Source organism: Rhipicephalus microplus, chromosome X (genome assembly GCF_043290135.1).
Source record: "Rhipicephalus microplus isolate Deutch F79 chromosome X, USDA_Rmic, whole genome shotgun sequence".
NCBI lineage: Eukaryota > Metazoa > Arthropoda > Arachnida > Ixodida > Ixodidae > Rhipicephalus > Rhipicephalus microplus.
In genome coordinates, this window is record NC_134710.1 from 436,857,242 (window position 1) to 436,873,291 (window position 16,050).

Consider the following 16,050-nt stretch of genomic DNA (forward strand, 5'->3'; position numbering starts at 1 on the left):
GCGAAGTTGTAGGTAAAATACAATTTTTGTTAACTTTGCGAAAATACATTCTCATTTTTTTTCATTCCTTAGAAGGCACATTCTTTTTAGCCAACTCATTTTTTAGCCAACCTCGAGCTGCTGATGAACGACGGCGACCGCTTGTTTGAACGTCATCTCCAATGTCGTGCGCTTTGCACAGGCCCTCTTCTGCAAAGCTCACCAGTGATGGATGCCCGCTAAGCGTCGGCAGTTCCCGCAGTTTTAATTCGGCGTACAAGAGGACCTCGTTCAATGCCGAAAGGTGGTCGACGATATGGCACGTGTCGTAGGACATGACCTTATAAGGTAGAAAAAAGTCCCTCTCGTCCAGTCCTCCATATTGAGCCATGGTGGGGTAGAAGCCATTTAGCCCTGCCATTATTGGCAGGGCTGCTCTTGACAGGGATGCGCTTGAGGCCTGCGTCAGGCAACAAAACGACACAAATAGTGCTCGCTTATAGTTGGAATCTGAACTAACCGCGTTGAGTATTCGTTATGCTGAAATCACAATGGTGCAGTCGACTAGCCTTTGTTTTGGTACGACGGGCTGCGAAATGGTGTGGCACGCTCTTTGAGCGTAGCCGGTAATAGTTTGATAAGAAAACAGGCACTGAACAGAGAAATTGCTATTGCTGCAATCTACAAGCTCTCCTGCGACAGAAGATTCCGAATACTTGAAAATTCATGCACTTAGCTCCATATATATCTATATATATATATATATATATATATATATATATTATGGAGTCTTGGTTTGGAAGACCTTTATTAGGCCCGAAGAACCGGCAGCCGACAGCTGAGATGATCGGACCAAGATGATGATGCTACGCGACAACGATGGGGATGCATGAGCCACACATGATAATGATGATAATGTACCGGTGAAGAGGATGCGTATACTAAATGCCCACATCAATTCCCCCCACGTGAAAGCGGCCAGCCTGGCCGCGGCAAGTCAAGGGGACAAAGAACGTCGCATGAAGGGCTTCATACGGGAGACATGAACGACCTCTGTAGTTCGATAACGGCGATCTGCTGGGGCTACAAGTGGCGTCACGCGATAATTCACTGGTGAAGTCTCTTCAAGAACTGTGTACGGTCCAATAAACCGAGGCTGAAATTTGTCGCACAAACCAGGTGTGCGAACAGGCGTCAAAAGGAGCACTTCGTCTCCAGGTTGGAAGAATACATCACGATGCGATTCATCATAAACTAGCTTTCTGTCTTCCTGGCGGGCTTCAGTGTTTATACGAGCTCGTTGGCGGCACTGTGCGAGTCGTGAAACGTATTCCTCTGAAGAGGATGGAGATGAATTCACTTGGCAGGTAAAGAAGGAGACGTCCAGGAAAGTAGTAGGGGAGCGTCCATAAACTAGGTAAAATGGCGAGTAGCCGGTTGTTCGCTGAATGGCCGTATTGTAGGCGAAAGTGACGAATGGGAGAACAACGTCCCAGTTTTTGTGGTCTGGTTGAATATAGGCGGCGATCATGTCAGCAAGAGTGCGGTGGAATCGCTCAGTGAGGCCGTTAGTCTGGGGATGATAACTAGAGGCAGTCTTGTGAGTTGTGCCGGAGGCCTGAAGAAGTTCGTTCACTAGTTGTGAAAGGAAGGCCCTTCCACGGTCACTGAGCAACACACGTGGAGCACCATGACGCATTATAATGGCTCGGAGGATGAAATCAGCAATCTCAGAAGCTGAACCTGTAGTAACGGATGCCGTCTTGGCGTAGCGCGTCAAATGGTCAATGGCTGTTACTATCCACCGGTTTCCAGCAGCACTGACTGGGAGGGGGCCATAAAGATCGACGCCTACAACTTCAAATGGTGTGGCTGGGCACGGAAGAGGCTGTAGTTTACCGGCGGGAGCAGATGTTGGTAGTTTTCTACATTGGCAGGTAGTGCAGGACCCGACGTACCGAGCTACGCTAGTGGTAATGCCTGGCCAATAAAACCGACTTCGAAGGCGATCGTAGGTTTTATGGTAACCAAGGTGACCAGCAGTCGGATGGTCATGAAGTGCCCTGAGGACTTCGGACCGAAGCGATCTGGGTAGAACGGGAACCCAGCGCTGACCGTCAGGATGGTAAATTTTGCGGTACAGCACCGAGTTGTCCAGCTTAAATTGCGAGAGCTGGCGACGGAGCCTTGCATTAGGTGGACGGGAACTGCCAGTGAGGTAGTCTATAATACGTCGACAGTATGGGTCAGCCAACTGTCGAGAAGGAAAATCGTGCGGGTCGTCCGAAGGCAGCTGGTCCATAGAGGCGAGAGAGGAAACCGCCGTAGACGTGGACTCCGAGGGCGTGTTGTGCAAATTGACGGCTGAAACCCCGAGTGGAGTCGCTGGTAGTGGGCAGCGAGAAAGAGCATCGGCGTCACTATGCTTCCTGCCACACTTGTACACGATCTCAAAATCATATTCTTGGAGGCGTAGAATCCAGCGTCCGAGGCGTCCCGACAAGTTCTTGAGTGTCGAAAGCCAACATAAAGCATGGTGGTCGGTCACAATGGTGAAATGGCGGCCATGCAGGTATGGACGAAATTTCTGTACTGACCAAACGATGGCGAGGCACTCCTGCTCGGTGATCGTGTAGTTCCTCTCGGCTGCGGAGAGGACGCGGCTGGCGTATGCAACGACTCGCTCTCGCGAAGAGTTGTCGCGTTGCAGGAGCACGGCTCCTAAACCGCGGCCGCTAGCGTCTGTGTGCAGGAAGGTCGGTGCATCATCGTGAAAATGAGCCAGTACAGGGTCGGTCGTGAGGGCACTCTTCAACCTGTCGAAAGCTGATTCACATTCTTGAGACCACTGAAAGGGCATACCGGAAGCAAGTAGCTTATGAAGTGGTGCGGCTATGGAGGCAAAGTTTTGTATGAATCGCCGAAAGTAAGAGGCGAGACCAAGGAAACTTCGCAAATCTTTTGGTTTGTCCGGGCGAGGGAAGCGAAGCACTGCAGCAGTTTTATCAGGGTCTGGGCGAATTCCGTCCTTGCTCACATAATGACTGAGTACCTTGATAGATCTGCTGGCGAAATGGCACTTTTTGGTGTTAATTTGAAGACCAGCGCCCGCAAGACAAGTCAGGACCTCGTCCAAGCGTTGCAGATGTTGAGAAAACGTCGATGAAAAGACAACAATGTCATCCAGGTAACATAGGCAAGTCTTCCATTTCAGGCCACGCAGCACGGTGTCAATCATGCGCTCAAAAGTTGCGGGCGCATTGCATAGACCGAACGGCATAACATTGAATTCGTATAGGCCGTCCGGCGTTGCAAACGCAGTTTTTTCTTTATCATCTTCGTGCATGGGGATTTGCCAATAGCCTGAACGCAAGTCGAGGCTCGAAAAGTATTCAGCACCCTGTAAGGAATCTAGGGCATCGTCGATGCGTGGCATGGGGTATACGTCCTTTCTAGTGATCTTATTGAGTGCTCGGTAATCGACGCAAAATCGTACGGAACCGTCTTTTTTACGCACCAAAACCACTGGAGACGACCAAGGACTGGTTGAGGGTCGGATTATCTCCCGTTGTAGCATATCGTCTACGTTTTCCTCAATGATTTTTCGTTCGGCTAGGGAGACGCGGTACGGACGACGATGCACAATGGATGTTCCGTCGGTCTGAATACGATGTGCTGTAGCAGTTGTCTGACCCAGGCTGGATGAATGAACGTCAAAAGAGTTTGCATGCTTTTGCAACAAATCAAGCAGCTGCTGCTTCTGCAAGTTTGTCAAGTCTTTGTTGATGGCTGCTGTAAAGGCCGAGGAAGCAGCATGATCTCCAGGATGGCCTTTAGAGGAGGCAGGGGTAAGAGGCACGACGCACACAGGCTCCAGATCGGCAACGCAGGCGACAGTAGTGCCCCGCGGCAGTAAAATTTTATCTGGTGTGGTGTTCGTAGCAGCGAGGACAGCTGATCCATCGTTGAAGCGAGCCACACCTGATGCCAGAGCTATGCCTTTATTAAGGCAATACGGTGACGGAGTGACCAAAATGTCACCAGAGTCGACGTCGTTGGACAAAACTGTCACTAATTGATGTTCGTTTGGTGGTAACTCGATGTCTACTGCAGCGATGAGTCGAAGTGGCCTGTAGGTTTCGTCGTTGAGCAAGTGGTCCGTGTCAGTAAGATGGACGACACGTTGTGCACAGCAAATAGCCGCAGAAGCAGAGGAAAGAAAGTCCCAGCCTAAAATGAGTTCATGGGAGCACGGGGATAGCACAGCAAATTCTATATGATGAAGAATTTCGTCGATTAGTACACGGGCAGTACAGAGAGCGGAAGGGCGAATCATTGTTCCCTGGGCTGTAACCAGTGTCGGTCCATCATAAGGCGTCGTGACTTTTCGAAGACGGGTACACAAATCAGCACGAATAACAGAAAACGCAGCCCCAGTGTCCACCAAAGCATCAACGTCCACTCCCTCAACTGTGACCGTAATCATATTGTAGGGGCGCGCTGGAGGAATTGGAGTCTTGTGTTGGAATGCAGTTTGTCCTCCAAAAACTGCATCGCTTAGTTTTCCGGATGCCGATCAGAAGTAAGGGAAGCGGGCTGAAGAGGAGAAGAAGAGCGACGGTAAGGCGACGGTGAACGGCGTCGGGTTGATCGGTGACTACTGCGCAGTTCACCCGATGCTGGCGGAGATGGAGACCGACGCGGTGGTGACGAATAACGGCGACCCTGATACAAGGCTCCTGCGGTATAGTCCCGTTCGCGTATGTCATACCCTCGGCGCTCGTCTTGCTGGCGCTTGCGGCAAAAGCGTGCAATGTGACCACGATAGCCGCAATAATAGCACGTAGGCCGAGTCGATCGATGAGGAGGGTAGTAGCTTGCGCTAACTGCACCAGGAGAGAGAGAAGTCAGAGGGACAGGTGACGGCTCACGCGGTGGTGATGAAAAGCTCGTGGGAAAGCTTGTGGGAGGTGCGGCAGCAACCGACGCGTACGTTCGTGGCGGGGACGTCGAGCTGACGGTGCCTGGTGGTGCGGCGGCGGTGTGCGGGAACGATGGTAGAGTACGAGAGACAATGGGCTGCAGGTTGGCCATGTGGGTCATGGACGTGAGCTCTTCCCTGATGACATCCCGCAATGACGTTGAAGAAGGCTGAATGGTAGATACTGATGGTAGTGTGAATCCCATTGATTCTAATTCTTCGCGTATTATCACCCTTATCGTTTCTCGTAGGTTTGGATCAGTCGTAATACGGGCCGCGTCACTGTCCGGTTGTAGGCGCATCGACTCAAGTTCTTCGAGGCGCTGACAGGTTGTCGCAACGTCAGCAACGGTAGCCGGATTCTGGATTGCAAGGGCATTGAATGCGACGGGTCCAATGCCCTTAAGAAGCTGGCGTACCTTGTCTGACTCTGTCATTGGGGTGTCAACCCGGCGGCAAAGTGAAAGGACATCCTCGATGTAGGATGTATACGACTCCCCGATGTGCTGTTTCCGAGTCGCAAGAGCTTTCCTTGCGAGAGCTGAACGGACAGCCGGTGTGCCAAAGACATGGCGAAGCTGATCTTTGAAGGCTGACCAGTCGGGGATGTCCATGAAGTGGTTGAGGAACCACGTCTTCGCGACACCCGTGAGGTAGAATGACACGTAAGCGAGTTTGTAGGTGTTATCCCACCGGTTAGCAGCGCCGACCCGTTCGAAATCGTCCAGCCATTCCTCCACATCTTCCCCGCGCATACCAGCGAAGGGATGGGGCTCACGCTGGAGGCTGTTAATGACGTGAAAAGGCGCGGCACGCGGTGGCGGAGTGGGAACGGCTGCAGCACCGACCTCTTCTTGGTGCGACATATTTCCGGACACCTGGCCCAAGCGGCGACCTGAACGTAGCTCCAGGGGGTAGAGTGGTCGAGAAGATGGCGGGGGATCCAACAGCACGCTCCACCACGTATGGAGTCTTGGTTTGGAAGACCTTTATTAGGCCCGAAGAACCGGCAGCCGACAGCTGAGATGATCGGACCAAGATGATGATGCTACCCGACAACGATGGGGATGCATGAGCCACACATGATAATGATGATAATGTACCGGTGAAGAGGATGCGTATACTAAATGCCCACAATATATATATATATCTCCCACTCTAGCATTTTGATTCAAACGAAAAAAAAACACATGGTCCATTATGCATTCGCCATTTACGAGTTGAAAACCAAAGACACCTTCTTTTTTGCTGATCCGATGTACGGACCCTCCCTCATCCCCTTCTGAAAGCTTTGTGCAGGTAATGGCTTGCACTGCCTCGACCATCGGAGACACTGTAATCTTTCTTTACCTCGGCCATCTTGTTGCACTGCCTCATTGACTGGTCCATATTTCTTCAAATAATATTAAGGCCGTCCAAAAAGTTTAGTAATCTTGAACCTGAGAAAAGATAACCGCCGCTTTATGCTGCACTAGCGAAAAGTAAAGCCAATAGTCACGTCTGAAAACAAAAGAAATGCAAACACGAGTGCTATGGTTACACTGGTAAAAGCGACTCAAAATTAAGAACAGTGGCAGCAGCAGAGTTTTCATATTATCACCGTCGCCATTTGCCAGAGGCAGCACTGCAACTTGATAACGTTGTACTATATGCATAACACGTTTCATTGCACTGAGATTAGAATAAATGGTGATTTAGAGACTTCACATTGTGAGAAGCGCAATACTTCGTTATAAAGAAAATTTTGTTATAGAAAGGTTTTCTGGGGAGGGCCCGAGTGCTGTCTTTGTTAATCATCACCTCTCGTCGGATATCAAGTTGCTCTTTGCTAAAGCACTTGTTCTCAAAAAATAGAAACAGTGGGCGTTTTTGTTTGGACTGATAATTGTCAGATAAAAGCAAGGAAATGAACTGATACCAGAGTGTTTCGCATAAAATCAGAACTAGAGCTCTCCATTATTTCCTAGATATAGTTTACTTTTGCATTTGTAGCGTCTGTCCAAACGCAGGATAACGTATATTTCACCGTTTGAACTCTCATAATGGCTGTCTGAAACAACCGGACGTTTGTTCACTTTAACGCTGGAAGTACAAGAAAAAATACCATAATATTACCACATTGTTATCAGCCATGGGTCACTACTTTTCTATCATCTGCATCAGTGAACAGTGGCTTTGAGAATATGAAGGGAACCTGCTAAACTTTCTTTCCTCTTCCTCTGAATACTGTCATCGATGTGACTATGCACATAATGGAGAAGCTATTTTTATATTATCAGGCTTTAACTATCACAGGCGGCTGGACTTGACACTAAATATTCCTGGTGGCGAATCCGCGTGGATCGAACTTCATGAATCACATTTTTCGGAAGTTAGTAAGAATTTTTTTGTTTCCTGCATCTATCGCTTGCCGTCGTCACCTGTCGTGGAGATTTGCGTATCTTTAGGAGAGGTGTTGAATATTGTGTCAATGGGAGGGAAGCATGTGATTATTTTAGGAGTTATGAACATCAATCTCTTTGATAACACCAACGCAAAGGTTTAAGAATACACTTCCTGCTTCGGTGGAATGACTATGAGTTCGCCATAACTGCACCCAGTCGTGTTCCACTTCATGGTAAAGGCAATAATATAGATCACATTTTGTGTAACTTCACTAGTCCACTTGAAGCAGCCGTCATCGAGGTGCCATGCACAGACCATTATCCAATTTATGCAAGCATAGGCATTTCGAGTAATAATAAAACAACTCGAAGCTTCAGGAATAAACAGATTACTGCTTCATTTATTACCATCATTGAGCAGCGTGATTGGTTGTCGGTTAAAAAGTGCGAAAATGCCGACGTAACCTATCAACATTGCTACTCTATCATTTCAAATGCAGTCATGGCCGCTTCTACAGTTGTAATAAGCAGAAAAAAGTCATAATTTTTCTTTCCTTTTTCTTTCCATTTTTCTACCTACCATTTTTTTTCCATTGCTCACTGCGTCGTCCTCAATTTAAGCTGAACCCTCTTTGTAAGTCTCCAGGTTTCTGCTCTGTAGCTAAGTACTGGCAAGATGCAACTGTTATATACCTTCCTCTTGAGGGATAGTAGCAATCTACCTGTCATAATTTGAGAGTGCTTGCCGAATGTGCTCCACCCCATTCTTATTCTTCTAGTTACTTCAATCTCGTGGTTCGGCTCTGCGGTTATTACCTGCCCTAAGTAGACATAGTCTTTTACAACTTCAAGTGCACTATTACCTATCTCAAAGTGCTGCTTCTTTCCGAGGTTGTTGTACATTACTTTCGTTTTCTGCAGATTAATTTTAACACCCACCTTTCTGCTCTCCCTGTTCAACTCCGTAATCATGAGTTGCAATTCGTCCCCTGAGTTACTCAGCAATGCAATGCCACCGGCGAAGCGCAGGTTACTAAGGTATTCTCCATTAACTCTTATTCCTAACTGCTCCCATTCTAGGCTTCTGAAAACCTCCTGTAAGCACGCGGTAAATAGCATTGGGAAGATAGTGTCCCCCTGCCTTACACCCTTCTTGATTGTTATTCTCTTGCTTTCTTTATGAAGCACTATGGTAGCAGTTGATTCCCTGTAGATTTCTTCCAGAATGTTTATATATACTTCATCTACGCCCTGATTCCGCAGTGTCTGCATGACGGCTGATATTTCTACTGAATCAAACGCCTTCTCGTAATCTGTGAAGGCTATGTATAGTGGTTGTTTATGCTCTGAGGATTTCTCTATTACCTGGTTGGTAGTATGAATGGGGTCAATTGTTGAGTAGCCTGTTCAAAATCCTGCTTGTTCCTTTGGTTGATTGAATTCTAATGTTTTCTTTACTCTGTTAGCAATTACCTTTGTAAATAGCTTGTATACTACAGAGAGCAAGCTGATCGGCCTGTAATTGTTGAAGTCCTTGTCATCTCCTTTCTTATGTATTAAGATGATGTTAGCGTTCTTCCAAGACTCTGGTACTCTTCTCGTCAGGAGACACCTCGTGAACAGTGTGGCTAGTTTTTCTACACAATCTGTCCTCCATCTTTCAGCAGACCTGATGTTACCTGATCCTCACCAGCAGCTTTGCCTGTTTGCATGCTCTCCAAAACTTTTCTGACTTCTATCATTACTGGTGGGGTGTCATCTGGGTTACTGCTAGTTCTTATAGTATTAAGGTCGTGGATGCCTGCGCTACTGTACAGATCTCTGTAAAACTCTTCCGCTATTTTAACTATCCTATCCATATTGGTAGTTATTTTGCTTCTTTGTCCCTCAGTGCATACATCCGATTTTCGCCAATCCCAATTTCCTCGTTTCCTCTTCACTGCTTTGACGCTTCCTCTGTTTTTCAGAGTGTGTTCAATTCTCTCCACGTTATACCTTCTTACATCGCATACCTTACGTCTATTAATCAAGTTCGAAAGCTCTGCCAGTTGTATTTTGTCTGTTGTACTTGACACTTTCTCGATTTGACGCTTCTTAATTAGGTTCTTCGTTTCCTGGTAAAGCTTGCCAGTGTCCTGTCTAACTACCCTGCCTCCAACTTCCTCAGCACACTCCGTAATAATACTCATCAGATTATCATTCATCGTATCTACGCTAAGGTTGGTTTCCTCACTAAGAGCCGAGTACCTATTCGGCAGCGACACTCTGAATTCCTGTACTTTCCCTCTCATTGCTAGCTCATTGATTGGCTTCTTGCGTATCAGTTTCTGTCGTTCTTTCTTCAAGTCTAGGCGAATTCGAGACCGTACCATTCTATGGCACTGCATCGTACCTTGCCAACCACTTCCACATCCTGCACGATTCCTGGGTGTACATTCATTATAAAGTCTACTTCGTTCTTATTTTCGCCATTAGGGCTCCTCCATGTCCACTTGCGGTTTTTTCGTTTTCGGTAGAAGGTATTCAAAATCCGTCAATTATTGCGTTCTGCGAATTCTACTAGTAGCTCTCCTCTGGCGTTTCTAGTACCGATACCATAATCTCCTACTGCCTGGTCTCCAGCCTGCTTCTTCCCTACCTTTGCATTAAATTCGCCCATCACTATAGTATACTGTGTTTTTACCTTATTCATTGCCGATTCCACGTCTTCATAGAAGCTTTCAACTAAAGCGTCATCAAGGCTGGATGTAGGCGCGTAAGCCTGTAATACCTTCATCTTGTATCTTTTATTCAGTTTAATTACAATACCTACCACCCTTTCATTATTGCTATAGTATTCCTCTATATTGCCAGCTTTGTTTCTGTGAATTAGGAACCCCACTCCCAGTTCTCTTCTGTCTGCCAAGCCCCGATAGCAAAGGACGTGCCCATTCGGTATCACCGTATAGGCCTCATCTGTCCTCCTAACCTCACTGAGCCCTATTATATCCCATTTAACACCCTCTAGCTCCTCGAATAGAATAGCTAGACTTCCTTCACTAGATAAGGTTCTAGCGTTAAACGTTGTCAAGTTCAGGTTCTAATGGCGGCCTGTCCGGATCCAGAGATTCTTAGCACCCTCTGCTGCGTTGCAGATCTGACCGCCGCCGTGGTCAGTTGCTTCGCAGCTGCTGGGGACTGAGGGCCGTGAGTCATTTGACGTAAGCATGTGGGAGGTAAAAGCCAGATACTGCACCAGGGTGGCCAATCCTTCTCTGGTGAGGGAGTGGGTTCCCGGCGGTGTTTTCCGGTGAGGCCGCACCCCAGGCCTCCTAATGTAACTTGGATGCACATTATATTTTTTTTATTTTTATTAGCTTTTTTGTGAATATTTCCGACAAAAATGTGCTTAACAAATTGCATCTAATTGTAGCCAAATAGCAGTTTTACAGCCACTAGCCCAGTTTTGTCACATTTCACAAATTATAACTTGACAACAACTGCTATAACTTCTTATAGCTTGTTAGCAAATGCAATACAGTAGGCAATGTTCTTGACCTATATGAAACAGAATTTCTTAAAAAAATAATAATGGCCTTTTTGGGAAAGCTTTAAAACCACAGCATTTTTGGTAAATCACGTTCCCCCCAATTTAGATATATTAACAGTCTGCGTTTTGTCATGACCACTTCTCACTAAATAATTACCCGTTTCTGTTGGAATACACATATTTACCAGCCCACCAAAAAAATGCAGTTTCACAGGTTCTCTCATTTTAGGTGCATTACAGAGGATTGAAAAATGCAGTGCTAGAAGTTGTTCTAAACACTAAGTACTCGGACATACCTGGGGCACACCTGGCTTCCCTTGGCGAATCCCACAGCGGAGGTGGAGAGTTCCTTCTCACGTGCAATTCAGGCTCACTTTCAAATGAAGAAGACGGTGCTTTAATTTTTCTGTACCTTATTCTAAAACCACCTACTGCCTCGCCAACAATCGAGATAAACCCAAGAGTCCGCGTGTACATCGCGTAATGCATCGCCGCACCCTCAGTCTATCAAACGACAGCAGTTGCTCACGGCAACCTGTAGTTAAGTGACCTTTAGGAATACCTTAGGGGCGAGGTTGCGATCGGCGAACTCTGACAATATGTCGCGATGTGCCACCCCTACTGAAACGTTCCGTATACGATGTCCAATAATTCCTTATTATTCCGTAAGAATCTTACGGAAATATATGGAAAATATATAGGAAACATATATATTTTTTACGGAAACATATGGAATTATTGGACTCGCATACGGAACGTTTCAGTAGGGACACTCGAGTAATTAATGGTAAAACGGTGGGCAAATAGAAAGAATCCTAGACCTGGAGCCCAAGTTCAGACAACGAACCTCTGTGTGTGTCAGGACACTAGAGAACACGGGCCCTTTAGCTAAAGTTTTGGCGCAGAAGCTGAAGCTTTTTTTGCTTGGTCCTCTCTCCGTCGCTCCAAAGTTTTCATATTTTATGAACACTCACGTTTTCATAAAGCTGGAATCAACAAACATGTCCATAATCCATTTTTGTCTTTACATCGACCTCAATCTAAAACCTACCATCAGGGACTGTTCTTTTTTGTGTCTGGCATTTGTAAATAGAATTCTACAAGAGCAATAAACGAAGGCGTGATAGCCAATAAATGTGGAAGCGTTGTACTAGTCACACTTAGTTAGGTTATTGGTCTGGAAGGAAAACCAGCCCGTGTAAATCTGCGTTCTATATCCTGCGGACTAGAGGAAGCAACGAAAGCGGGTATTCGTCAAGAGACGCGCCACTTCCGAGCAGTTTTAAGATGTGCGCCCGGGTCATGATGTGGTGGCCGATTGCAGCGCTGTACAGATTAAAAAATAAACAATAAAATCATCTGCTTGCGTGAACACATAGATAGTGGACGTAAGAATCGTGTAACAAAACAAAAAGAGCAAAACAAGCTCGCTGTCAATTATCTTGCTGCTTCAGCGAAAGCAAAAAAAAAGCATACAAAACACTCATCAACTCTTCACATACATCATGCATGGCACTCTTCCCAAACTAAATACATTAACAGAAAGCGCACTTTGGACCAAGCCCCACTCCGCCCGCTCTGGGCGGTATCGGCAGCAGTCACTAGCTCCGACAAGGCAGGAAAATCACCTTTGTGGAGGTCGCAGATATACCGTTCCATTAAATGACATGTTACTTATTACATCTTTCTCCTAAACACGTTCGATCTCCGGACATTTCGCTCTATCTACCGTTTGTGTTTCAGTTTTCCAGTACTAATGCGAAGACGCAATCAGAAGACGCAGTTCTTATACTTCTGCGCACCGTAGTGCCAGGTAAAATAGATCTGAAAAAGATATCTACATTGTTAATCTGTAGCATTCATGGTAAAAAGCTTCTGAGCGCATTAATTGATAGACGACTGCGTTATACCAAGTTTCATTTCATCCCCACGTTTTTAACCATGTCAGTGACTATGCTGTCACTATAGTTCAGACCAACACAAAACTCGCGCGACTGCTGCTACGTTCGTACGAGCCTCGCCTCAGGTAACATTATATATAAAAGTTTGATCTGGTCAAACAAAACGTCAGCTCCAAGCAGCAAACGCACCCGAAACAACGCGTGCCTTTTCTTCTTCTTCTTCTATCAGTTCTGCGTCATGCAACAGGTGGAGCGGCTGCGACTTAACCATAGCCATGTATAAAGGGTCTCACGTGCTACCTACACGTTAAGCAACTGTTGTTGCGATGCAAAACTCCAAAGTAAAGTTGTCTCCTGCAGCTGGCGGAGAGTGCCCGACGTCAATAAACTCCGCAACACACACGACAACACAAGAACCATAGCTGAATGCCTGCAAAATCGTGTCGTCACTCCCTTCGTAACAGACCATAAAGCATTGGCCAGGTGCATCATCTAACAACTTATCCTCTTTCAGGAGGAAATCAATCCTCGACCGTGGCATTCTAGCCTGTCGGGGAGGGCCAGTCCTTTGAGCAATCCACACATTTTTTTTATTTGAACTGCCCCAAATCTGTTATGGCACCGATGATATTTCGGTACACCCCGAGACAGATGCCAGTACTCGGCACAAGAGCCCTCAAAGAGACAGTATGAATTAGTTCCTGTCATAGTAAGTAGCCTTGGGTATCTTCGAGCCCTGCCTCCGACATGGAGGGCTGCAGAAGCTGTCGGGTGACGTGGGTGCTGTATGGGAGGCTTTAGGGAGGGTGGAGGTGCCCTTGGCATCATCGCAATCACCCTTGTCAAGTCGCGAACGGTAGTGATTGACGATGAACTCCATCTTATTCAGGATCTTGTCGTCAGAATCAAGGTCTTTTTCGCGCAGCAGCTCCTGCAGTAGGGGCGATATCACGTTGGGCCGCTGAGATTTGGTCGGGCTCGAGTGGACCGCGCTTCTCTTGGAGCCGGGTTCGGTGAAGAGGTCCGGCGTCAAGGCCGGTCTGGAAGAACCGCGCTGCCGGAAGGCGCACGTCTTGTTGCCGTCAGAGTTAGACTGCGGCGAGGTCCGGACTGGGGGCGGACTCCTCCAAGAGCAGTGACCCGGGACGCCTCGCGTGAGGAACGCCTTGTTGGAAGTCATGCTCCCTTCACTGCTGTGAGACCTCGATCGGGGTAGAGTGGCCAGTCCGGCGTCCACAGAACGACGCCTTGCGTTGGGGTTAGGCGGAGTAGACGACTGTCGGACTCTGCCGTTGGTCATCGCCTGCTGCTTGGCCATCTGTTGCTGCTGATGATGTTGAGGAATTAACGACGTCGTTCCGTTTGTGGTCAGATTCTCCGAGCTCGTGGCCTGGTAGGGTGCGGCGAGGTAGGGAATCATAGACTTGGCAGATGGTGGCGGAGGAGTCTGCCTGGACCCTACACCAGATATCGAATGTCTCGGAGAGGATGCCGTTCCGTTCGTCTTGGCGGGAGAGGTGGAGGGCGAAGCGGACGATGCGTAGCTCTCGTCGGCCGACGCGGCGCTGCTGTCGATGACGATGACGTCGTGTGAACGTCCTCCCGCCGGGTCGGGTCGTTCTGGCGGCGCCATCTTCCACGGGGAGGTGCCGTTGGTGCTTCCGAATTCGCCCGGCTGCGGTGTGATGTTGCCTGTCTTGGAGATCTTTTGCGGCGAGCACTTCCGCGATCCTCCAGGTGTCTTGGCGAACTCGCCTTCTGATGTCTCGCTACTGCTGTCGGCGGGCACTCCGCAACCACCGCTGCTCGAGCTGGTCGAGTAGTCGCTGCAGTGCGATATTCTTGACGGTGTCAGGTCTCGGTCGTGGTCGCCGGTCAGCGAGTTGTTGTGCAGCAGGCCTCTGTGTGACATCAGTGGCGACGTGCTGCCGTAAGAGTAGTTTGCTGCGGGAGGTCTATTGTAAGTGACCTGAAAAAAGTACCTTGTCTCAATTAATTCGTGGTTGACATATCACCTAATAGAAAGTCTGCGGAAAAAGGTTAATTCATACAAAAAGACGAAAAAGTCCCCTTTCATTGTCAATCTTCAAAAGCTTTATAAAGAATACTCAAGCACATTAGATATGTTACTTAAGTCCACTAAAGTAAAATACTACGAAGATAAAATAAAGCGAGCCAGAAATGACGTTAGGAAGCAGTGAAAAGCTGTAAAATATGTGCTTGGCAGGACCATGGTACATTCAGACATAACCTTAATTCCACAGAAAATCGTGTGATCGAAAACTCATCTAACATTGTGAACTCTTTCAATGACTCATTCGGCATTGATATTTCTCAGTCGACAGCATCCCTCGAATATACTTCCTCACGATTACTACATTCATTTTTTTTATCCAATGTCACCTGAAGAAGTGTTCAGGGTTACCAATGGTATTGGAATACAAGCGCTGGTCGCGATAAGTTTTCTGCTGCTGACATAAAACTGATAGCTCATTTGATCTGTGATATATAATATTACAATATAAATCTTGTATTTCAGACTGTGGTTTTTCCAACAGCCCTGAAAAAGCAAAAACTATTCCCGTCTTTAGAATAGGCGACAAGCGTTTATTCTCGAACTACCGATTCATATCAATTATCTCGATTTTCAGTAAAGTCATCGAAAAGCTTTTATGAAGGTATTTAGACAAGCTGCACATTTTCTCTGATAAGCAGTTTGGTTTTATTCCCGGTTAGTCAACTGAACTTGCCATGATATCTCTAACCGATCAAACTAAATCTGCTATTGACAACTGTTGTGTTGGTGATGTCTTTCATGACCTTTAAAAGCACTTGACGCTATTTCTCACGTCATTTTATTTCATAAATTACAGTCTATTGGAGTATCTGGCATCCCACTAATATTGAGTTGTAGCTATCTGCGTGATCGTAAACATTTTGTATATATATCTCCGGTACCTTATTCAGCCCTAAATTCATCAACATCGATGTTCCGCAGGGTTCGAATTCGGGCCCACTTTTATTGTTAATTTACATCAATGATCTTCCTCATTGCCTCGCTCATTCGTCCTGCATTCTCTATGCGGACGACACCACTGTATTAACGGCACATGAAGAGGTAAACTAAATCCTGTTGAAATTAAACACTGACCTGGAAAACATTTTAGGACGGTTCGATAGTAATAAACTAAAAATAAATCCTAAGAAGTCAAAATTTGTGGCATTTTTGTCACCAAATCGAATTATACCTAGAAACCTCTCTGTCTACGTAAGCGA

The 16,050-nt window shown here is 46.9% G+C and overlaps 1 protein-coding gene across 1 annotated transcript; it reads right to left on the bottom strand.

Annotated features, from left to right (window-relative positions):
* Nucleotides 1-13,341: 13,341 nt before the first annotated feature.
* LOC142777467 (uncharacterized) lies at nt 13,342-14,944 on the bottom strand. The gene has a single exon (XM_075881911.1). It carries the CDS (start codon nt 14,684-14,686, stop codon nt 13,469-13,471), a length of 1,218 nt encoding a protein of 405 aa, XP_075738026.1. The 5' UTR covers nt 14,687-14,944; the 3' UTR covers nt 13,342-13,468.
* Between the last annotated feature and the right edge of the window lie 1,106 nt (nt 14,945-16,050).

What these genes read in the sequence shown, in the direction of transcription:
- LOC142777467 (XM_075881911.1), bottom strand. Translation starts at nt 14,686, where the DNA reads ATGTCACACAGAGGCCTGCTGCACAACAACTCGCTGACCGGCGACCAC.